The following is a 22,720-nucleotide window of genomic DNA, read 5'->3' on the forward strand; positions in this document are numbered from 1 at the left end:
TAGAAAGTACCAGGTTTTATTATCTTTTTATCAAAAAAATCAGTAACAGACGACAGTGTGAGAGGTGACTATAGAAGAGGTGCTCACTCCAATACAACCCGAGGTAAAGGGAGCTGGGGGAGGAAGGGGACCCAGCCAGCAGGGACCCTGGGTTAGAGTGGCCGTGGGAGCTGACAGCCACTGGTGCAGCAAGGGAAGGTGGTTTCCTTCACCCCAGCCAGTGAGGGTAGGAGACATGGCCTGCCCAGGCTAAGCCACCACTAGGCCTCTCCTCTATGGAGGGGGGTCCCAGATGACAGGGCCTCGTCAGCCCTCCCCCATGCACCCCCAGCTCAGGGAGACAAGGTTCATCCCAGCACAGCTGAGGCTGTGAGTTCCTAAGCCAGTTTAGTTCTCTAGAGCAGCACTCTCCAATAGCAGGAAATGCCCTCTGCTCAGTCAATACAGCAGCCGCAAGCCACACATGATGACTGAGCTCTCAAAATGTGGTTAGTGCAAGTGTGGAATGAATTTTTAATTTTATGTGATTTTAATTGACTTAAATTGAAACCGCCACATGTGGTTACTGTATTGGATAACACAGCCCTAGTGCTTGGACATAGCAAACCAAAGAACACCAGCTGGTTTCCCAAGCAGAAGGCAGAAAGGGTAGAGCTGTCTACCTCAACTATTCTAGCCCAATCTGGAGAAGGCACCAGAAACAGGGCAAGAGAAAAAAAAGAGGCAAAAACCCACCCAGCCGCACGAAAATCCACTCACTCGACCACCCAGCCAACATCAAACTGGAAATACCACACTATTTCCTGAAAAAAATATATTTATCTATTTTTCTAGAACCAAGGAAGAATAATAATATATTACAAGTACAGACACAAATATCCCACCATCCCCTTTCATTATATTTTGGGATCTGTTAAAAAACTGTTTCAGTCAAAGCTACTTCTTAGAGGAAGCAGCTTTAGAAAGGGCCAAGGTCATGAGCAGGGAAGTGTAAAGTATAAAAAACTGAGGGGAAGAAGTTTAATGACAGAAAGAGGGAAGGAGAGGCCCTGTCTAAAGCTATAAATAGTAAAAAATAAAAATAAAAATCATGTCTCCGGCTCTTCTCTCATTTCCAAGAAAAAGAAACAAAAAAACCATTAAATACAAACTTAGCAGGTGTGATGGAAATGTGCGAGAGGACAGAACATCTCAGCATCTCCACACTCCCGCCCAGAGAGACACTGCAAAAAGGAAGGAACCATTAAAAAATAATAAACAAACAAAACAAAAACACATACAAAAAAACCCTAAAAATAGATTTACAAATATTCTATAAATCCATTTCAGCATGAACTTCCAGCTCTTCCCCCCAACCCCCAAATAAAAAAATGTTGATTTCCAAAAGTCACTTAAAAGAGCCTAGAATGGCCCAAGGTATACCACAGAGACTTCCCGTAGTGTGATCCTAAGAATCCATTTACAGACACATCTCAAGGTGCGGATGGTGCTAGATCCTTCTCCCAATTCCTGGCAGAGGGACAGGCTGTGTGTGACAGGGGGGCAGGAATATGGCTGGGGGTAAAGCTCCAGCCAGGACTCACAGAATCCCCCCAACCCATGTGACTTCAGAGGGGCTCTGGATGAGGCATGTTCAGAATAAGGCTTGAAGTTGGACCTAGATTCTAAACAGTAAGTTTATGAAATGATCCAATCCCAGGATTGCCTTCAGAAAGGCCAAGTTTAAGCCCATTTTTCTGCCAGGGCAACTGAGGCCCAATGAATCAAGAAGAGCCAGGCAGAACAGTAGAAGGTAATGTCTCTTCTGACACTTAAAAGGTAATCAATCAGAGCTGGAGATACTGACAAGTCAGTATTAGGTTGACTTCCCCCTACCTAACGTCCACCCTTCAAAATCCTCCGGCTTCCCTCCCCCCTAACGTCCAAAACCAGTGCCCTGAGGAAGCTTCATGCATAGAACTCGTTGGTGGGGGCTTTTTTGTAGATGGGTTTCTTGCCCAGGTCGTAGCTGCCTTCATCCTTCTTCTTCATGCGGTACACCAGCAGCAGAATCAGGAAGACGGCAAAGAGGATGCCCACAACGCCGCCCACAATTAGAGCTGGAGAGGGAGAGAGGGCAGAGGCAGGGGTAAGAACTCCTCATTGGGACCTTGGGGTACATCCCTTCCCCCACCCTAGTCAGTTCTCTCACTAGGACAGTCAGACATCCTTTCCATCATCACCACCTGTGCCAGGCAGGTTGACACCTTATTTAATTTGACCCTCCCAACCTCAATCAGAGAAAGGGTGTCACCAGGCATCATAAGTCAATAAAGACCATAGGGCTAGAGAGTTAAGCCCACTATTACAACCCACATCTTCCTGAGTTCAAAGCCTAGGCTCTTTCCAAACACCAAGCTGACACCCTACCTCCCTCAGCAACGGCTTAGCACTAACTGAGCCAGCAATGGGGAAAATGGCAGGCTCTGGACTCCCCACCCCCGTGTATATATCTGCCCTACAGTCCTTAGCACGGGAGCATATACACACCCCTGCAGGGCTACACTTCTGTAGACAGGTGCACACATTCCAGACGCACACACAGAATGTACTAACGTCCATACTATCATGGTACTGATGGTTACACACCATGGTTTACATTCCCACATAGAACCCAATGGCAAAGGCCACATTTCCAGGTCCACTCCTCCCTCTTACTGGCCAAGTTCCTTCATCTTTCTCATTGTACAATGGAAATAATAGAACCTTTCTTGTACCTTTGTCCTAAGGAGTGAATAAACTAATTCACTGAAAGTGCTTAGAACAGCGCCTCGTACATAGCATATTCTCAAGACTCATTAACTGTAAATGTTTAAGGTTTATATCTGTGTCCCCAGCCCACGCCTCCAGCCAATCAGGTTTGCACCACAGTAAGTGCTCAATAAATGCCCCAGGAGCTCAGGCTCGTATCAGGCAGAGGTGGGCTTCTATAACTTGGGTGAGCGTCTATTCTGTCCACTCGGCCAGGTGGCCTGAATGACTCATTCCTGTCCGTTAGGGGCAGGGATGTCTTGTAAAATCCTTTCTGGGGCAGATTGAGTCCCCTAATTCCATCTTACTCGGGCTAAGAAGATTAATTTTCCAACCCTGTACATGTTACAAATCTATGCACAGTGTGGGGACAGAGTGGCACAGAGGAGCCAAGGAAAGTTCTTTCTTGGCTAAGATCCTATGAAAAAGCAGCAACAGGGTGAACAGTGCCCCCAGAAGGTGCCAGGAAAAGCTCACAGAATATCAAGCATCAACTCCATTCCCTTCGGTGTCACCTCTACCTCTGCTGACCCCAGGTCTTCCAGAAGGCCATTGATCTGGGTCTCCCCCGAGTCAGGGTTCAAAGCACAGGGTCAAAAGCTGACTGTGGTCTGAGGTCCTAACGCCAGGTCTGTCAATCACTTCCTGGCTCTGTGACTCTGGAAAAGTTCTTTAGACTCAGTTCCAAGTTGTTGTGGGGACCCAACAAGGGGCACAGGAATTGCCCCATGGCACATAACAACCACTTATGAAAGTTCCTGGGTGCTCTTTCAGAGTTAATAGGGCTGGGTGCAGTGGCTCACTGAACCTGTAATCCTGGCACTCTGAGGCCGAGGCAGGATGATCCCTTCAGCTCAGGAGTTAGAGACCATCCAGAGCCAGAGCAAGACCCTGTCTCTACTAAAAATAGAAAAACTAGCCAGGTGTTGTGGCAGGCACCTATAGTCCCAGCTACTTGGAAGGCTGAAGCAGGAGGATTGCTTGAGCCCAGGAATTTGAGGTTGCTGAGAGCTACGATGACACCACAGCACTCTAGCCTGGGTGACAGTGAGATACTGTCTTAAAAAAAGAAATGGTTAAGTGAATGGAGGGAAACACCTTAGCTAAGCAATGCAACTCTTCACATAAGGAACTTATACTTGAATAATTCTGAAATGGAAGGAAAATGAAAGACACGGGCTGGTTTCAGTTCTTTTCTTTCTTTTTTTTTTTTTTTGTAGAGACAGAGTCTCACTGTACCGCCCTTGGGTAGAGTGCCATGGCGTCACACGGCTCACAGCAACCTCTAACTCTTGGGCTTACGCGATTCTCTTGCCTCAGCCTCCCGAGCAGCTGGGACTACAGGCGCCCGCCACAACGCCTGGCTATTTTTTTGTTGCAGTTTGGCCGGGGCTGGGTTTGAACCCGCCACCCTCAGCATATGGGGCTGGCGCCCTACTCACTGAGCCACAGGCACCGCCCCAGTTCTTTTCTTGCTGTGTGACCCAAAGCCTAGGTCTCAGCCTCCCTGTGTATAAAGTAACATTGCTTGGACTAGATTAATAGTTTTTTTTTTTTTTTTTTTTTTTTTGGTAGAGACAGAGTAGATTAATAGTTTTTAAATTTTTCTGTTAAGAGTAATAGAACCTGGCTCGGCACCTGTAGCAGTGGTAATGGTGCCAGCCACATACACCGAGGCTGGCAGGCTCGAACCTGGCCTGGGCCGGCTAAACAACAATGACGACTGCAACAAAAAGTAGCCGGGCGTTATGGTGGGTGCCTGTAGTCCCAGCTACTTGGGAGGCTGAAGCAAGAGAATCACTTAAGCCCAAGAGTGGGAGGTTGCCATGAGCTATGATGCTACAGCACTCTACCAGGGGTGGCAAAGTGAGACTCTGTCTCAAAAAAAAAAAAAAGAGTAATAGAACCTCTAGAGAATTAAAACAAAACCTTATGCAAATCTAAAACATGCCAGCTGAAAATGAAACCCTGTGAGGAAGAGGTGTTACCTCTAATTACTTCTGTGGGGGATAGGGGAATAAGCAAGGGGGGAGGGGGAGGAGGAAGGAGGACACACCTCCTTAGAGGGCACACCTCTTAGGGGTGGGACACAATTATAAGAGGGACTTTATCTAACAAATGCAATCAGTGCAATGTAATTCTTTGTACCCTCAATGAATCCCAAACATTAAGAAAAAAAAAAATACACACAAAAGAAAATAAAAATAAAATACTTCCATAAAAGTATCTTACAGTTTGAAACCCCTGAGACTAGATGGCCCCTAAGGGCCTCTCTAGTTCTGACAGCACCCTTCTCCCCAACCCACCCACATCACACATGAAGTGGTAAAGAAAAAGTAAAATGAACATGGAGGGTTCAAGGACCAGCAGACCACGGTCAGGGCTATCCCCAAAGTCACCTGGGCATATATTCCCAGGGAGCCTCAATTCAAGACACAGGAGAAGGCCAGGTGCTGTGGTTCACACCTATAATCCCAACACACTGGGAGGTCCAGGCAGGTGGGTTATCTGAACTCAGGATTTCCAGATCAGCCTGAGCAAAAGTGACAGCCTGTCTCTAAAACCAGGCCCTGTGGCGGGCACCTATAGTCCCAGCCTATTGGGAGGCTGAGGCAAGAGGATTGCTTGAGCCCAACAGTTTGAGGTTGCTGTGAGCTATGAGACCACAGCACTCTATCAAGGGCAAGAAAGTAAGACTTTGTCTGAAAAAAAAAAAAAAAAAGACACAGGAGAGATCTTCATCTGTCCTGGATGGCAGCAGGACACGATGGTTGGCACAGGGCTCCTTCCCCATCTCAAGCAAGATCCCTAGCCTGGCTGGTTCCCAGCAGACAGAAGTTACCCAGCATGGGCCTGAGGCATCCACACACCAGGCTGGTTCATCCAGACTGGCCCTCAGCCACAGCTTGCTCCCTCTGACAATACCCTTTAACAGTGGTTCTCAACTTTCCTAATTCCTCCTAATGCTGCGACCCTTTAATACAGTTCCTCATGTTGTGGTGACCCCTAACCATAAAATTATTTTCGTTGCTACTTCGTAACTATATTTTGCTACTGTTATGAATCGTAATGTAAATATCTGATATACAGGATGTATTTTCATTGTTACAAAGGGGTCACGACCCACAGGTTGAGAACCACTGCCCTATAACAAAGCTTTCCCCACAACAGTCAAGAGCTCTTTCTTGAGGCCACACATTTAACCTCTCTAGGGCTCAGTTTCCTATTCTATCATCTGAAGAGACCCTGTGCCCCACCTACTAAAGGGTCAATGAAGACCAGATCAATGGCTGATCTGTCTAATGACAGACAACACTAAAAGATCAGAACAGCCCTTTACAATTTGCAATGTTATTTCACATTTTATTTTTCATGGACTCATCACATCAACTCAAGGAAGTATCATTGTACCCATTACCCAGGTGAGGGAACCAAGACTCATGGAGTTCAAAAGCGTCTTAGTCGAGGTCATAAAGCTGCCAAGTGACAGCAAGGGGAGGCAAAGCCAACCCAATTCTAAAGAGCCTCCAGACCTTCAAGTGAAATTAACTTTTAATGATTAACCCTCAGATGCCAAACCCAGGCTATGAAAGTGCTTTGAAAATTCAGTGAGAAAGGCTTAAGGCAAGGGAATAACTCAAGGCCTATTCTTTAGAAGCCTTTGATATGAAATTCTTCCCACTCCCCTGGCAACCAAGCTACGGTCAAGGCCATCCTTTAAGGGAGGTGTAGTTCTTAAATGCCTCAGGGCAACCTGAGTGAGCACAAGGAAGGCTAGAGGCCTCCCTGCCTGCAGACACTGCCCCATACCGAGGCCCCTTGCCCCAGCCTTACCTGCCAGGACCTCTGTCCTCTCAAAGATGTTGCTGTCCTGTGCGGTGCTGGACATGGACACCTTGTTGGACACATCTTCATCTCCATCAAAAGGCGAGATCCTCTTAGGGATAACCTCATTCTCCTCCAGTTCCTTGTGTTCAGTGGGGACCCGACTCCCAGGCCCTGCCCCCTCAGGGATATGGTTATCTAGAGGTATCTGGATGAGAGGAAGGAAAAGAGACACTCAGAAGATTTGGGGAGGAGTCAGGGTAGGGCACGGGGACATTCAGCTGGGCAGAGAATCCAAGTCTGCCATCTTGGGCTGAACCACACGGTCCTGGAGCAGGAATTGGCAGCAACCTCTCCACAATTACGCTGCCAAAATCCTTATCCTCAACTTTTCCAGTATTATCTATTCTAACTAGGAGATGAATATTCAGGACCAAGGGCAAGGGAAACAGGTGTTCCCATGCTCTGTTAGCCGGTGCCTACACTCTGGAGGCAATTTGGCAAAACCTTAGACATTGTTTGCCCTTAAAGGCAGAGATTTTGCCTTGGGGAATCTATTCTAAGGAGATAATCAGAGATTGTGTGTAAACAGTGTTCTAATTTCATGATATCAATAAGGGAGATCAGGTGAACTATTACCCGGCCTATAAAAAATGACAAGAACATTTAATTATGCAGGGAAATACTCATGACCAATCTAAGTCAAAAATGCAGTAGACAGAACTGTATAATTTGATATCAAAGCTGAAAAATACCTATAAATGCAGAGAAAAGGAGTTGGTGTTGAGAGTGAATATTCCTGCAGAGAGAAGGGTCTACATGTAGTCCACAGTTGCCTGTCCCTGAATAGGCCCAAGGCCATAGGCTAAAACAAGCCTTCTTACAGAGTGGGGTTCGACCCTTCACTTATTCTGCCCAAAGGGGCTGTATTTTCACACTTCCCAACATGTGTGCAAGGGTGGTGGGAGGCAAATACAAGCAGCTACTTACCAAGGGTTGGCTCACTTCAGGGAAGACCGTGGGGTCCTCTGAGTCATCTGTAAGGTCAGAATGGCTATGTGAGTGTGAAGTCCATTACCCCAGGGAAACAACCCCTTTGGTCACAGCTGGTGGAAGTGCTAACCTTATAGCCAGCCCCCAAATGCTCAAAGTTCAGCAAGTGGGCATTCTGATCCCAACCTATGTCCCCCATGTATAAAATGGTACTGCTAAGACCTGCCTCCCTGGAATGTGTGAGCTGGGAGCCGGACACATGCTTTTAGCTCCAAATCCTTGTTCTGTAAAGTGTGGGTCCAGAAACCAACAGCCACACCTGACAGCTGGTTAGAGATGAAGAATTTCAGTGCAACCGAATCAGAACCTGCATTTCGATAAGATCCCTAGGGAATTAAAGTTTGAGAAAGAAGATCCTGATTGCAATAAATCATTTTACTGGGTAACTATGTGAGATGATGGAGAGGTTAATTTGCTCCATTATAGTAACTTTTTACTATCTCTATATACATTATAACATCATGTTGTGTACCTTAAATATACACAATAAAATTTATTAAAAAAAAAAACAAAACCCAAACACACATTTACTGAGTGCTTGGTATGTGCACAGGGCTTCACCTCAGTTTGTCCCCATAACACTGATGTTCCATCATTATTAGTCCCATTTTACAGATTAGGAAACTGAGCCTCAGAAGTCACACAGAGTGGAAGTTTGAACTCAGGACTGTGTGATTCTAAAACTCAAACTTCGAATCATTAACACATCCCTGCACATAGAAGGGATGCTGTCTGGCCTGGAACCCAGGCCCAGGGAATCAAAGACCATGAGAGCCCCAGGCCCCTGGTCCAGTGCCAAGCGCCTCGGTTCCTTCACCTACCCGACACCCCATTGAAACAGGAACTTATTCTTGGTTACCTCAACCACATCTCTGCCCATATGTTCCTTCCCATCCCATCCTCACTTCTGAGCTAGATTTTTTTCCTTTTCAAAAGAAGGGACACACTGCCGTAAGTCTTCCTTCCTCACCCTGACCCTTTCCTGCCACTCACCCACCCCCACTCCGCTATGCCCCCCCACCAAAGAGAGGAGCCTCCCTCTGGCAGGTTCAGGCTGGTGCTCAGAAAACCCAGTATTACAAATGAATTCAAAGCAGCAAATGACTTGCCCCTCAGGGGCTCAGGGATGGAAAAGGTAAACCAGTGACTTCTGTCCCCCTAGTATTGTGAAGGAAAATTGTGTAGGAAAATTCCCCACAAAATCCAAGTCCACAGGCATAGCTACCCTTCTGCTTGGTGAGGCCACCATCCCCTCCAGCCTGCCCGCCATGCCCTCTGTACCCAGGTCTCCTGAGCCGGACAGCTCAAAGTCATTGGATTCTTGCTCAGGCCCCCCAATATCCTCATCATCCGGTAGGGCTCCCGAGTAGTAGCGGTCTTGCAGGAGTTCCTGGGGGTTGATGACCTCGGTCTCCCGGATCTAGGATAAAGAAAGGAGACAAATAAGCCAACATCCCTCATGATCAACAGCTGCTCATACCCCAAAACCCAATGAAGTGGGTATTCAGGCCCAGAAGGGGACCAGGCCAAGGCTGGAGACCTGGGTCCTGGATCCCACAATGCTCTAACTTGCTGTGTGTCCTTAGGCAAGTCTCTTTCCCACTCTGAGCAAATAAAAAAATAGTAAAGGTGGTAATAATCACATGATTACTATTACTAGGTACTATGAATGTGCTAGCCCCTATTCTTAATAACTCCAAAGGCATGATAATAACTTATTTTACATCCGAGAAAATCATTTTCTTTTGATGACATGATTGGTGGATGGAGGAGTGAGGATTGCACATAGGGCTGCCGGACTACAGAGCCAGCGGCCCCTGTGCACACAGGCCAGCCCCTGGACACTGTCCTCAAGGGTTCTCTGATGCAATGGCAGCTGAGTCACTTGTGGCAGAGAGTAGGCTGCTGGCTCTGGTCTTGCCCAGTCCTGGATACCTCTCCCAGCTGAGTCAGACTGGGCTGGGGCAGGCGGACTGGCTCACCCACACCCCAAGACAGCCTCTAGTCAGGGTGCTGCCCAGACCTGGTGACTCAAGAGCACACTCTGGGATTCAGTCATGTCTTCCAGACATCTCCCACAGATCTACTCTACTGCCAGCACCGTGCTGGGCACAGAGTCCCTGCACTCGCAGACATTCACTCCAGCACCTATAAGTGTCACTCTGTCCCTACCCCATGGAGACCTCGCTGGTCACAGCAGAGTCATAGGTCCACCCCCTCCAAGCAGTTTCAAAAGGAAAGTATCAAAGGTCCAGGGAGGCAAAGAACTTCCCCAGAGCCCCACAGCTCAGCAGAGTGGGAAACCAGGCTTCCTTACAGGACAGCAAACAAGGGTACACCCACCATACTTTCTCTAGCTTCTGGGCTCAGGCGTCTGTCTGCGCACAGAACAGCAGCCCTGGGCAAGGTTTATGTTTCATTAAGTAATACGAACATTAAAGTGCCTACTGTTTCCCAGAACACTGGGTGTTTGTTTTTATTAAGTTCAATACACCCCCTCACCCTGCCACAAGAAAGCCTCATCTTATCCAGACTTCACAACTGCAGGAGGTAGGGGTCTGCTTAAAACCACAGAATACCAGCTGAAGACCCAAGAAGCTCCTGCCTTCCCCTTTCACAAGATTTGGGAGAAGTTCAGCCTGGAACAGGGCAGTGACTTGCCCAAGGTCACATGGTGAGTTTGCTACATAGCTCAGAGTGGAAAGAGGCCAGGTCTCTCTGTTTCTGACTTCCCCTGGCTATCCTTTACCTCGCTGGGACTGCCAGTGACACGGGGTGAGGGGGGAAGTGTCTGAGAAGGAAGGAATATCCGTCTTGTGGGTGCAGGTGCAGGAGAGGGTCCCTAAGACGAGGCTATTGTGGGTCCAGGTGCAGGAGAGGCCGGTTTCCTCCTATATTTTCTCCTTGCTGAGCTTCTGGGAGAAGCGGGGAACCTGACTCTGCCCTCGCTTTCCACCCTCGGGGGACAGGATGCTGGATTCCAGGAAGGCAGCAGGGCCAGGCATCACTCTCTCCCCGGGGGCGGAGGAAATCTCTGCTGAAAGCCTGGCACACGTGGGGGTGAGAAGCCAGAAGGGGTTAAGCCCTGGTTAGGGATGACTTCATGACTCCGGAATCAGGAGCTGCTGAGCTGCTGCCACTGGAATTCCAGCCCCCGCACACAGCCTGTGCCTGTGGCTTTGGTTTGGCAAAGCAGGAGAAAGGCTCCCGTGTGGTTGCGCAAGTGCCTACACCGAGGGCGGGGTCCCTGGGCTCCTACCCCCATCTCCAGCGCGGGGCCCAGAATCTGAAGCAGCAAGACCTCCAGTGCTCCAAGTGATAGGCCTCACGAAGCACACAGCATGCTGTATAAAGGTCCTGTTATTTAATAGCCCCTTTTGGCAGAGATAGGAATGAAGGCTCAGAAAGGTAAAGCCCCTTGTCCAAGGCCATACTGGCCACTTTCTAGGCTAATAGTCACTCAAGCTTTTAACCACACACATATAAACACATACACAAACACACATGCACACAGGGCTGCCAGTCCACTGCAGGTGAGAAGGGAGCCCTGTTTACTGGAGGTCAAAACCAGCCAGAAGAGGGAAAGAAGGTACTTTGGCCGCTTGTGGACCTGCAGGGTTCAAAGTCCTCAAGTCAGGGGCTGGGATTTCCTCACTGGGGCCTGTCTCAGGTGGAGACCTCCTCCCACCCCGCTTTGTCCCCCACAGCCCAGTGGAATGTTGTTTATGCACCCAGCCTGCCTTTTACTATGTGAAAGTGCTAAGGGGAGTTTCAAAACAACCCTTGGGATTAGCGTGCTGATTGGCTGTCACTACCTCTGTTTTACATTTTTACATTAGAGAAGTGAAGACTCAGAAGGAAGGTGGAGTGTGAAGATCTTGCTGCCAAATCAGCAGTAAAACCAAGGCTGAGATCAAGATTTATTTCCCGTTTGGCCCTCTTCCTGGGCACCTGATCATCCCTATGTCTTCTTTTATGTTTGTTTGGTTTCTCTCTCTCTTTTTTTTCTTTTAAGACAAGAGTTTTTCTCTGTCACCCTGAAGAGCACCATGGCATCATAGCTCACAGTAACCTCAAACTCTTAGGCTCAAGTGATCCTCCTGCCTCAGCCTCCCAAGTAGCTGCGGTTACAGGTGCACACCACCATGTCCAGCTAATTTTTTTATATATATATATTTTTTTTTGTAGAGACAGGAGGATCTCATGATGGGTCTCGAATTCTTGGGTTCGAGTAATCCTCTCACTGCATCTTCCCAAAGTGCTGGCTGGGGTTACAGGAAGGAGCTACATCTGGCCCCCTAACCCTTCATTTTTATACCAGGTTTCCAGAAAAGATGAACAACTTCTCTAGGGTCACACTGGGGATCAGCAAGCAGCATGGCCAGGATTAGACTCTATTGCAGACTTCTAAAAGGAAGGAGACTTCAAATACTGCATTAGATGAGCCCAGATTTCCTTTCTAAAGAAAGTCAAGGTGCTGGTGGGAAGGCACAGGGGATTAAACCCTCCCTGAGCTCTGGAGGCAGCTTCTCTGCCCTGTTGCGGCCTTTCTCCACCCCTGACCTCTGATTGGACAGAAACTCCCAAGTGGGCAGGAGCCATTTAGGATTAGGCCAGAAAGGCCAGACCAAGCCTCATGGGATTGTGGGCAATTATCCCTTTTTTAAATAAAGGTGGAAAGGCCCTGACAGTCCTCTCTTCCCCCACCCTCTTTTCAGACAAGACCCATTCAGTCTGGGGTGGCTTTGAAGAACCAGGCCACCCAGCAGCCCGACCCAGCCCTGACCAGAGAGGGACAACGCCCTGCTCCTGGCTAAGGATGTGGCCTGTTCTCCTTAACTTACCCCCTCCCTGCCCAGGAACCCGTGCTCGAGTGTGTGTGGGCATGTACAGGCACCTTCTCCAGGCCCTCAGGTCTCTCTGCATCTTTGTCCCTTTCACAGACAAAAGAAATTACTAACTAAAGAAGCCAGTGGGGTGGCGCCTGTGGCTCAGTGAGTAGGGCGCCGGCCCCATATGCCGAGGGTGGCGGGTTCAAACCCAACCCCGGCCAAACTGCAACAACAACAAAAAAAAATATATAAAGAAGCCAGTGGACCTGGGTCCTAAAGACCATGCTGGACCCATAGCTGGTGGGGACCTGGGGTTGGTGCTGGGCGTTTAGAGATCCCAGATTCTTCCCCCAGACTATCCAGGGAAAAGAAGAGAGAGGTTCTCTTTTGTTCTGTAGGGACAAACACCTGCCAACAGAAGGTATCTAAGGCACGGAGCCCAACCATCTCGTTTTATAACCTAGCAAGCAGATTAGAAGACAAGGGACTCGGGCGGCGCCTGTGGCTCAAGGAGTAGGGCGCCGGTCCCATATGCCAGAGGTGGCGGGTTCAAACCTAGCCCGGACCAAAAACCAAAAGAAAAAAAAAAAGAAAAAAAAAAAAAGAAGACAAGGGACTCTGCCATGGTCACCTAAGCAGGTGGCAGCAGACTTAGAACCTAGGTCTCTTGGCTCCCAGGCTGGAACTGTTTTCCCTCCCCTTCTAGGGTCTTAGCTGCCCCTACAGGGTCTCAGCAAATCCACAGGCATCAACTGTCACTCCCCTTGGGACCCCAGGAAAAGTACAGGTGACTAAGAGAAGTATGCACTACTTGCCAAGCACCATGCTGGGTGCTTTCTCTATCTAGGGCTCACTGAATTGGCACAATGATCTTATAAGGTACTCCACCTATTCTGCAGATGAGGAAACTAAGGTTGAGCTGGTTCTTCAAAGCCACCCCAGACTGAATGGGTCTTGTCTGAAAAGAGGGTGGGAGAAGAGAGGACTGTCAGGGCCTCTCCACCTTTACAAACAAAGGGATAATTGCCCAGCCAAAGTCACACAGCTAGAAAGCAACAGAGCAGGGATCCACACTCACAGCTTTCTCAAGACCACATCCTAACCACAACCAGGGCTTCTTGCTGCCACCCACTTTTCACCTCTAACCGCCAGTCCATAACACAGCCCCAGGCCAGGGCTCCAGGACACCCCTTCCCCCTGCCTAGGAGTAAGCAAGGGTGAAAGTGACAATGCTTAAACAAAGAAACAGAAACTTGGCCGGGGCACCAGGGAGGAGTTCAGGTCAGGGCTTGGAATACTGTGAACTAATGAGCCTTCTCCCACCTGGCTCCTGCCCAGGGGAGGTAGGGTCAGGGACACACTCGACCCTTCTTTTAGGATGCTAGATCCAAAGGGCAATGACTGAGCAAGTCAAATTTAGTGGGGGTAGGAGAGTGATGAGTACCCGGACTCCAACTGCTGGACCCACCAGAGTGATTTCCTGCAGAAGATCATAGCAGTGTGCACTGGCTTGGTCACTGTCCCCCCACTCACCTTCTGAGGGGTCAGACGTTCCCCAGAATGAGTACAACCTGTAGCCACAATCAGAGCTCTACCACCCAAAGGGGTCGTTCATAAAGGCAGAAGTATAGTACTGCCACTCCCTAACTATGTGAGCCTGGGAATTTATTTGTCTCTTAACCAGAGCTGGTAGCACCTTGCAGGGTGATGAGGATTAAGTGAAATGAATTACTATGTGCAATGGACACAGCACGTGACCTGGTACACAGCAGGTGCTCAATGAGTAGTGGCTATTATTAACCCCCACCTGCCTTCCTTCTGGCTAAGGGGATTAGTGCTCAAAGGGTCAGAGACCTGGGAAAAAGAAGCAGTCCCCCGGCTGGAAAGAACCTGTTCAGTGAGTAGGGGGGGTGCTTCGAAAACTGTAAAGTAACATAATCGTCACCTATAGTGGGTACTTTTTTTTTTTTTGAGACAGAGTTTCACTATGTCAGCCTTGGTAGAGTGCTGTGGCATCACAGCTCACAGCAACCTCAAACTCTTGGGCTTAAGCGATTCTCTTGCCTCAGCCTCCCAAGTAGCTGGGATAATAGGCGCCTGTCACAATGCCTGGCTATTTTTTGTTGCAATTGTCATTGTTGTTTAGATGGCCCGGGCTGGGTTCGAACCCGCCACCCTCAGTGTATGTGGCTGGAGCCATAACCACTGTGCTATGGGTGCCAAGCCCTATAGTGGGTTTTTATTTTGCTTCCAAGACTAGAGATTTTTCTTTCTTTTTTCTCTTTTCTTAAGACTAGAGATTTTTCAACAACCAGTCTAGGTCCCTTCAGACTGGACTGGGGAGGGGGAGACCAGAGATGGACAGAGACCTGCCCAAGATCACACAGCCTTGAAAACCTGTCCTAAGCAGACAGAGGCAAAAGAAAGACTATTTGTATTCACCCAGTGGGAGCAAACAGTGGTGACCAGAAACACCCGAAATTCTACTTGGGGACCTGGATCCCCAGAGTATTTCCTGACTTCCCAAGAAAGTAAAAAGAAGCCACACACCAATCCACGGTCTGGTGCTCTGGCACCTGAATGGTTAAGCCAGATCTGGGCATTGAGTGGATGGAGTGAAGGTTCAAATGTCGGCTTCAGGGTTGGGTTACTCTGAACACAATCACTCTGGAGAGAGCCAGGCCTGGCACTGCCAGCAACTTTTACCAAGCCCCAGGGCAGCCCATTCCCACAGCAAGGACTCCAGAATCCTGGGGTGCCAGCAAGAAATAAGAGTGGGAAGCTTCTGCAGCCTCCACACATCTTGTCTGGAGCCAACCCAGCACTCTTGTCACTAACTTCCTGGGTGATCTTGGGCGATTCCCTCTCCAAGTCTCAGTTGCCCTATCTGTAAAAGACCCACCTTCTTAAATTTAACTTGCTCCAGTCATTACCCTTCTGGTCTGGCACCCTGAAAGGGACAAGCCTTCCTCTGTCCCAAGGCCTGGCAACCAAGCTGGGCATTGCTCAGATTAGATTACCGGTGGAGACAGCTGGGAGGGGGCTGACTCCCTCAGGGCCTCAGAGACAGAGGTGCATTGAACCGAAGGCTTGTAATCTAGGCAGCCCATCCGAAATCCCTGCTGGATCCACAGACCAGGGAGGCTCTCAGAACGTAAACAAGCCTCCTGTGTTCTCAAGAGTAGAGTCGAAGTCTACGCTGCAGCCTTGGCTCAGTTGATTAGATCAGCCCTGGGTTCTGGCTTCTTGCCCCTTCTTTGCCTCCCCCGTCACCCAGGAAAGCCACTGCTCCAGACCAGGTCAGTCTGTCCCACAGACATCTCCCAGCTGGGCTTCCCCGAGGCAAGGAGTGTCCCCACTCGGGTAACCAGCCCTGTCATTCGCCACCCCTGCCCCCATGCCCAGAGGTTTGAGTGGTACAGCCAGTCCTGGCCACCAACCGCCTGGGTTCAACAAGTCACTGTTTCCACACACCAACCTCTCCCTCCCCTTTCCATTACCCAGGTGTCACCTGACTCGCAGCGTCTTCTCCTGTGCCAGAGAAAACTGGAGCTGCCAAGCTCCTGCCTGCGGAAGGACAGGGGAAGGGGAGAGGCAGGGAGAGGGGTGAGGGCACTGAACAGGAGGGTCTGGCCTGAAGGAGGAGGTGAAGAGAAAAGGGGAAGAAGGCGGGTGGGAAATGGGGAATGACAACTGCAGAAAGCTGGAAATAACTGTTAAGACCAGTTTTGGGGAGTCCCAGAGCCCTCTGAAACACATAAAAAGTCTGAATCCCAAGAACTGTAACCATCAATTTACATTTTCAACATGTGCACAGACATCACCTCCCTGAAGCCAACCTCTGGCCAGGTTATGAACCCTCGTCCAGCTGCTAATAATAAACTAGACTTAAGCCAGCACTTTACAAGTTTGCCAAACACCGATTATGATCCTTGAGAGACACAGGTGTTTTATAGAGGACACTGGAGCTCACATCAACAAAGTGACTTATTAACTAACTGTGTGTGTCCCTGGGTGAGCAGCAGAGCTGGGACAAGGACTCGAGTTTTCTGGCTGTGAAGCCTACCCACCTCCTAGTCACCCAGCCTCCAGCAGACAGGGACAACAAGGCCGGTGAGGTTCAGGAATGAGCCCAAAGGTCACCAGTGAGTTAGTTAATGACAAACCAGCCCAAGAAGTCAGGCTTCTTGTTTTCTTAGGGCCAAATCATGTGCCTTCTCCTCCCTCTGGAGGGCACCAGACAATGAAAATGTATGGAAATCTGGCTTTTCAGAACGCTGTACCTATTTTGTCTACCAACACTCTGCCCTCCAAAGCTCAGTGTGCTATTTGCAATCACTCAGCCTCCTTCAGCCTGGAAACTCTGCCTGTCCAACACAGGAGGTTGACCTTGAGTCCAGGGCAGGGTCCAGCGTGGTCCTGTGACCTTGCCAAATCCCTTAGCCCCTTGCCCTCCAGGGTGCAAGTTGCTCAGTGTGGGGCCCCTGCAGATCCCAGCAGGAGAGGTGGGGCTGCCAGAACTGGTTCTGGTTTAAATATAAACCCATCAGATAATTAGCGAACAGCCCACTTCTAAGATAAATAAATAGGAGATTTAGCCTCCACCAGCCCCACCCTAGACTCCTCCCTTCTCACCTCCCAGCTGTGGGGTTAGATATGGGGGAGGGGACCTGAGCATGGAATTCTCAAAGGACCACCTGGAATCAAGGTAGCCTGGGTAAGGAAGAGAATTGTCACTGAGTAACACCTCCCCCTACGCCAGACCCATGAAGCAAAGAGGAGGTATCAGACATCAGAGAATCCTGGGGTCAAATCAAATCTGAACTTCAGGCCAAGTGCAGCTTCAGTTCTGTTTAAGGGGGGAGGGAGATACTCCCTGCTCTGCAGAGGTCTGAAGGCCAATTTTGAGGACTGGCTGCACTCTGTGCAATGTCAACGTCCACCCGCAGGCAAGGGGCTGTGAAGGTTGGAGACCTAGTACAAATATTTCCTGTATGTCCCCTCAAAGCCCAGAACACTAAGACACTGACTGCCCCACCACAAAGCTATCTGACCTATTAACCTACACATGCCTGCAGTGACTCAAAGCCCCATTCAGCCCCCTCCCCCAATTTGGAAGTCACACCCGCTCATCCAGTTCAGGACCTAAAAGACAGCTAAGGGCCAATTCCTCTCAACAGGGCACTGCGGCTGGGAGCCCAGTCTGGCTTACCCAGCTCTCCATTCAGGCCTTCTCAGTACTCCAAGTCCTTGGAAAAGCTCTCTGTTTCTAGGAGCTGGGGATGGCAGGAGCTGAATGTCCCCGACCCCACCCCCTACTTCTCTTCTGACACTGGTACTTATTTAGACTCTACCAAGGAGGCCAAGAAAGGTCTCCTCTCATCAATGGGCTCTTAGAGCAGAAGGACCCTTACAAAGCAATGTTCCAACTTTCTCATTTTAGAGTTAGGGACACAGACCCAGAGACAGGGCACATTTGCTCAAGGTCACCCAGCAATGCATTAATAGGACTCTAGAGATCTACTTTCAAATCCAGCAGAATTTCTTTATCTGGGATATTCTCAAATCAGAGAACTTGCCCTATCATTCAGACCTGATTCTGACCTTGATAAGCCACAACATCCTCTGAGTATTAGTTTCCTGTAAAAATAGAGATAATAGTACCCAGCTCACAGCATCACTGAGAGACACTCATTCTAGTAATAGGTAACTTTAATGCACCATTTAGAACAAAGTTACATGCGCGAACTTATTCATACAAATATTTCCTGAGTGTTCACTAGGGGACAAGTATTTCACTATAACCAACAGAGCAGAGTTCCTGCCACAGGTGTGTCCAGATGGAAGGGAATGAGGGAAATGGGACTTGGAATGCAGTGGAGTTAATTCTCCCAGGAACAGTAAGTTTCTTTTTTCTTTTCTTTCTTTCTTTTTTTTTTTTTTTTTTGCAGTTTTTGGCTGGGGCTGGGCTTGAACCCGCCACCCCTGGTATATGGGGCCAGAGCCCTACTCCTTGAGCCACAGGTGCCGCCCAGAAATGGTTACGTTTCTTCAAGGGACAGAATGCTTTAGATGTCTTTATGGTTCCCACAGCCCCTTTTGAATAGTAGAGACTTAAGTATTAATCAAATTAAGAGCTGGAAACGACTCTGGAGGCCATTTTTTCAAACCCCCCACTTTACAGATGGAGATTGTCATCCCAGAGAGGGAAAGGGACTTCTCCCAACCTCACAGAGACCTCCAAAGCACAGCCCAAATATTTTCCCAGGTGTTTGGTAACTCTCTTCGTTCTGAGATGTCTCAAGAGCTCTCACTGGGTCACCCAAGCGTCCTAGAACCCCTAGCCTTCCGCCCCCACCCTTCTTCAATGCAATCAAGAAAATTCTCAAGGAGACCAGAAATATCTTTAAGTTGAAGTACATTTGATGGGTGGGGTACACTTCCCCAGAACTGCCTGGGCCTGGTGCCAAGTCGGTGGGCTGTGCCCTTGGGCAACAACACCTTTAGGGGGAGGGAGGGTCCCAGAACAAGGCTACCTTTAATTGGTTAGAGAAGGAGTGGCTGGAAGGCAGATCAGGGAATGCTCCAGCTGGACAGGAAGAACTGGTTTAGGATGGCAAACCCCGCCAAATGGAGAGGGCAGCTGGGTACTCAGCTTGGGTTCCCTTCCCCAAACCTACAGCACCACACAAGGGGAGAGCCACTATTCAGAGATGCTGATGGCCTGGATGCTCTCTCTGCTACCTCAAAGTAGTACCACTTTGCCTCTCTTATCTGGAAAATGGGTATATTGTAATCCCCACGTGCTAAGACTTCGTGAGGATAAAATGCACCATCCCTGGCATCTGGAAAGTACTGGGCATGTATAAATCATAACTGCTATTAGCGAAGCCCTTCTCCCTTGGCCTCATTTTTCTCCACCTGCTGAATGAAAAGGTCAGGGCAGATGTTTCCTTGGTCTAAGCCAACTGTGGCTAGGTCTGATTTTTCCAGCCACAACCTTGGGGGAGGGGGGAGTAAAAGGGGTAGCCTTGTGCCCCAATTAGAGGCAGGAGGTCTGTGACATTAGTCAGGAAGGGAAGAGCTGAGGTCAGGATGAGAACTTTCTCAGGAAGCAGCTGCCCAGAGCTGACATCTCCCCCAGCTGACGGGTTGCCCTACGCAGGACTGATAAAACCCCCTCCCCAAACCACATCCTTCTGACTGTCCCTAAGACACAGCTGTCAGGTTCTCACCTTGACTGCACCAGCAGGCTCAGCAGCCCTGAAATGAGACTGGCATGTGACTGTCCATGCGGTGACTTCAGCAACCTCCTATGTCCTTTCCTCTTTTTCCCCACACTGTCCAGGCAGTGTTCCTTCAGAGGCCTCCCCAGGCACTTGACCCCATCATATCCTTCAGGGCCTCATTTAGAGCACTGCACACCAGGGAGGCAGAGGGCTTAGGTTCTAGTCCCGCTCAGTCACTAACCTTTAGGCACAGTTGCCCTTAGTTTGGGAATGTCATCACCTCCCTCAGGGCTTCTGTTTCCTCCCACCTCATTATTCCTTGAGGCCTTACAGCCTAAAATCTCAGCAGATTCTAAACCAGTCTTGAGTTACCCAAGAAGGAACACAAAAGCAGCTAAAAGTAAAGATAAAGTAGAAATTTGGAAACACGGCTGCCTAAATTTGGATCTGACTCAGCCCCTTACTAGCAGTGTCACCTTGGGCAAATTACTTAATGTCTCTAGCCTCAGAACCAGTTTAAAAACAATAAACAGCAGGATTGCTGTCTGAATAGATAGTTGACAGAGCCATTAGAAACCTCTTAGAACAGTATCAGGCACACCAAAAATGCTAAATGTTTGCTAACGTCACTGCACGCCTGAAATTGTGCTGGGTGGTATTACTCAGGGCCTCATTCATTCCTCAGTAGGAGCTGGCCAGCCCAAACCAACTTTCTCCTAAATTCAGAGGAATAGGAGCCCCAGGGCTTTCAAAGAAATTTACATTAATGATTAAACTCCAGGGACTCACTCCCCTTAAAAACTGGGGCCAAAGGACACAAAGCCCAGGCTGGAGGGCTGGGATAGGGACTGCCTTTCCCAGTCATTCCCATGCCCCCAATTTCCCAGATGGTTGCCTGGTGCTGGGCAGGATGGAGCTTCTGCTGGCCCACGGCTGCAGAAACTGTGGCAAGAACCAGTGGACAATGAAAAGGGAAAGTTTCTCTGGGCTCACTGAGGCCTTTCCTCCTCCAGCTCCCTTCACCCTATTCCAAGTGAACACTTCTATTTTCCCACCTGAAGTTGGGCAAAAATGAACACTCTTCTTGCAGGAAGCAGAGGCTCAACTCCTGGCCAAGTGCTGAGCTTAAACCATCCCTCCCCTCTGCCCTTGAAAGATCAGAGTCCCCAAGTTTCTGGGAACCCCAAATAAGCAGCAGTCACCTCCTGCCCTCTCCCCCATAACCTTTGTGCAAAGGAGGGAAGAGACTCAGAGGGGCAGGGGCTTGCCCTAAGTCACAAGTCAGTGGCAGGGCTGGGGCCAGAACTGAGGTCAGGGCTCAGATCTCCACTCCCCGCGCGCCAGAGCCCCGCACAACCCAAACCCCTCCCCTTCCGAGTACACGCAGCTCCCACGCCAGGGCCATCACGGATTCTACGGCTGCCCGCCCAGGACGCCCAGAGGGCGAGGAGCGGGATCCAGCGCTGCGACCTAGGAAGGCACGAGGGCGTTGGGGGTTGAAGCGTTGACACCGGCTTAGTCACGTCCGAGCCAGAGCCTGCGGCAGGGCTGAGCCCAAGGGAGGCGGGAAGAGCAACAGGCAGGGGGTGCGCGGCGCGCGGAGGAGTCACCGGGAGGCTCCTGTGACCCCGGAGCAAAGTTCCCAACGAAGTTTCCCGGGCCTCGGCGGCCAATTGGGGGCGGCGCAACCCCTTGAACAACTCCCCCTCCACCCCGGATCCCAGGATCCCGTGAACAAAGGAGGTACCAGTCTGTCCCCCTCCACTCCTCGGGGACCTCCAAGCCACCTACCGACTCGGCGGCGGCGGGGGCGCGTACAAAAAGCAGGAGCAGCGCGAGCAGGCGGGCGGGGGCCATAGCACCGCGGTCCAGAGAGGGCGCGCTGGCAGCGGCGAGTGGCCCTGGGCGGGCGCGCGGCCCATCTTATAGGCGGTCGACTCCGCCCCGGCCCGCCCCTGCTGCCCGCACCCCGCCCGGAATTCCCCCTCGAAATCTGGGCCTGCGGGGCGCTGCGCCCGCCCGCGGAGCTGGAAACCCCGAGGGACCGGCCCCGCGCGCGCGGGCCAGCTCTAGGTCAACCCCTCAACATCCTCCCGGAGCTCCAACCCCCTCGGTTTATTTGGTCCACTGCTAGGCAGGCCCGCAGAGATCACCGCGTCTAACTCCATTTTATAGTTGGGAAAACTGAGGCCCAGGGACGGGAAGGAAGTGTCCAGGGTCCCAACCTTCAGACTGGGTGCGCTCCCCTCGGAGAGCGCGAAAGACTTTCTGAATGACGTGAACGCGGTTAGCGTAAGACAGAGGTCAGCAAACTTTTCTGGAAAGAGCTAAAATATTTTCAGCTTGGTTAGGCTTTGCTGGCCACACAATCTGTCACCACTATTTGAGTTAGGTGTGTCCTAACTCAAAAGCAGCCCTGAATACTAGGAGTGAGCGTGGCTGTGTCCTAATAAAATATTTGTGAACGCTGAAATTTAAATTGAACATGATTTTCATGTGTCACAAAATAGTCTTTTGACTTTTTTTTCCCAACCATTTAAAAATGTAAAAATCATCCTTAACAGTGGGCTGAACAAAAATAGGCCATGGGCAGGCAAGTTTGATCCCAGGGTAGCTGATCTCTCTTTTAAGGTATTCATTTTGCTCAGCGGGTAGTGTGTCAGCCCCATATACCGGAGGGTGGCGGGTTCCAACCCAACCCCGCCAAACTGCAACAAAAAAATAGCAGGGCGTTGTGTCGGGTTCCTGTAGTCCCAGCTACGCAGGAGGCTGAGGCAAGAGAATCACCTAAGCCCAAGAGCTGGAGGTTGCTGTGAGCTGTGACAGCACATCACTCTACCGAGGGTGACAAAGTGAGACTCTGTCTCTTAAAAAAAAATTATTCATGGGCGGCGCCTGTGGCTCAAAGGAGTAGGGCGCCGGCCCCATATGGTGGAGGTGGCGGGTTCAAACCCAGCCCCATCCAGAAACTGCAAAAAATAAAATAAATAA

At 49.9% G+C, this 22,720-nt stretch overlaps 1 protein-coding gene across 1 annotated transcript; it reads right to left on the reverse strand.

Annotated features, from left to right (window-relative positions):
* On the reverse strand, nt 1–21,654 carry SDC4 (syndecan 4). The gene is made up of 5 exons (XM_053574099.1): nt 21,521–21,654; nt 8,950–9,088; nt 7,606–7,652; nt 6,625–6,823; nt 1–2,099 (listed from the first exon to the last, which is right to left on the reverse strand). Exons 1-5 carry the CDS (start codon nt 21,584–21,586, stop codon nt 1,948–1,950), a joined length of 603 nt encoding a protein of 200 aa, XP_053430074.1. The 5' UTR covers nt 21,587–21,654; the 3' UTR covers nt 1–1,947.
* Between the last annotated feature and the right edge of the window lie 1,066 nt (nt 21,655–22,720).

This window comes from Nycticebus coucang, chromosome 21 (genome assembly GCF_027406575.1).
Source record: "Nycticebus coucang isolate mNycCou1 chromosome 21, mNycCou1.pri, whole genome shotgun sequence".
Taxonomy (NCBI): Eukaryota; Metazoa; Chordata; class Mammalia; order Primates; family Lorisidae; genus Nycticebus; species Nycticebus coucang.

Bases quoted from the DNA above. Each gene is read 5' to 3' on its own strand.
- SDC4 (XM_053574099.1), bottom strand. From the start codon at position 21,586: ATGGCCCCCGCCCGCCTGCTCGCGCTGCTCCTGCTTTTTGTACGCGCC. The intron at 6,824-7,605 runs GTAAGTAGCTGC...CCTCTCATCCAG, and splicing joins CTGAAGTGAGCCAACCCTTG to ATACCTCTAGATAACCATAT. The intron at 2,100-6,624 runs GTAAGGCTGGGG...CTCCCTCTCCAG, and splicing joins GAGGACAGAGGTCCTGGCAG to CTCTAATTGTGGGCGGCGTT.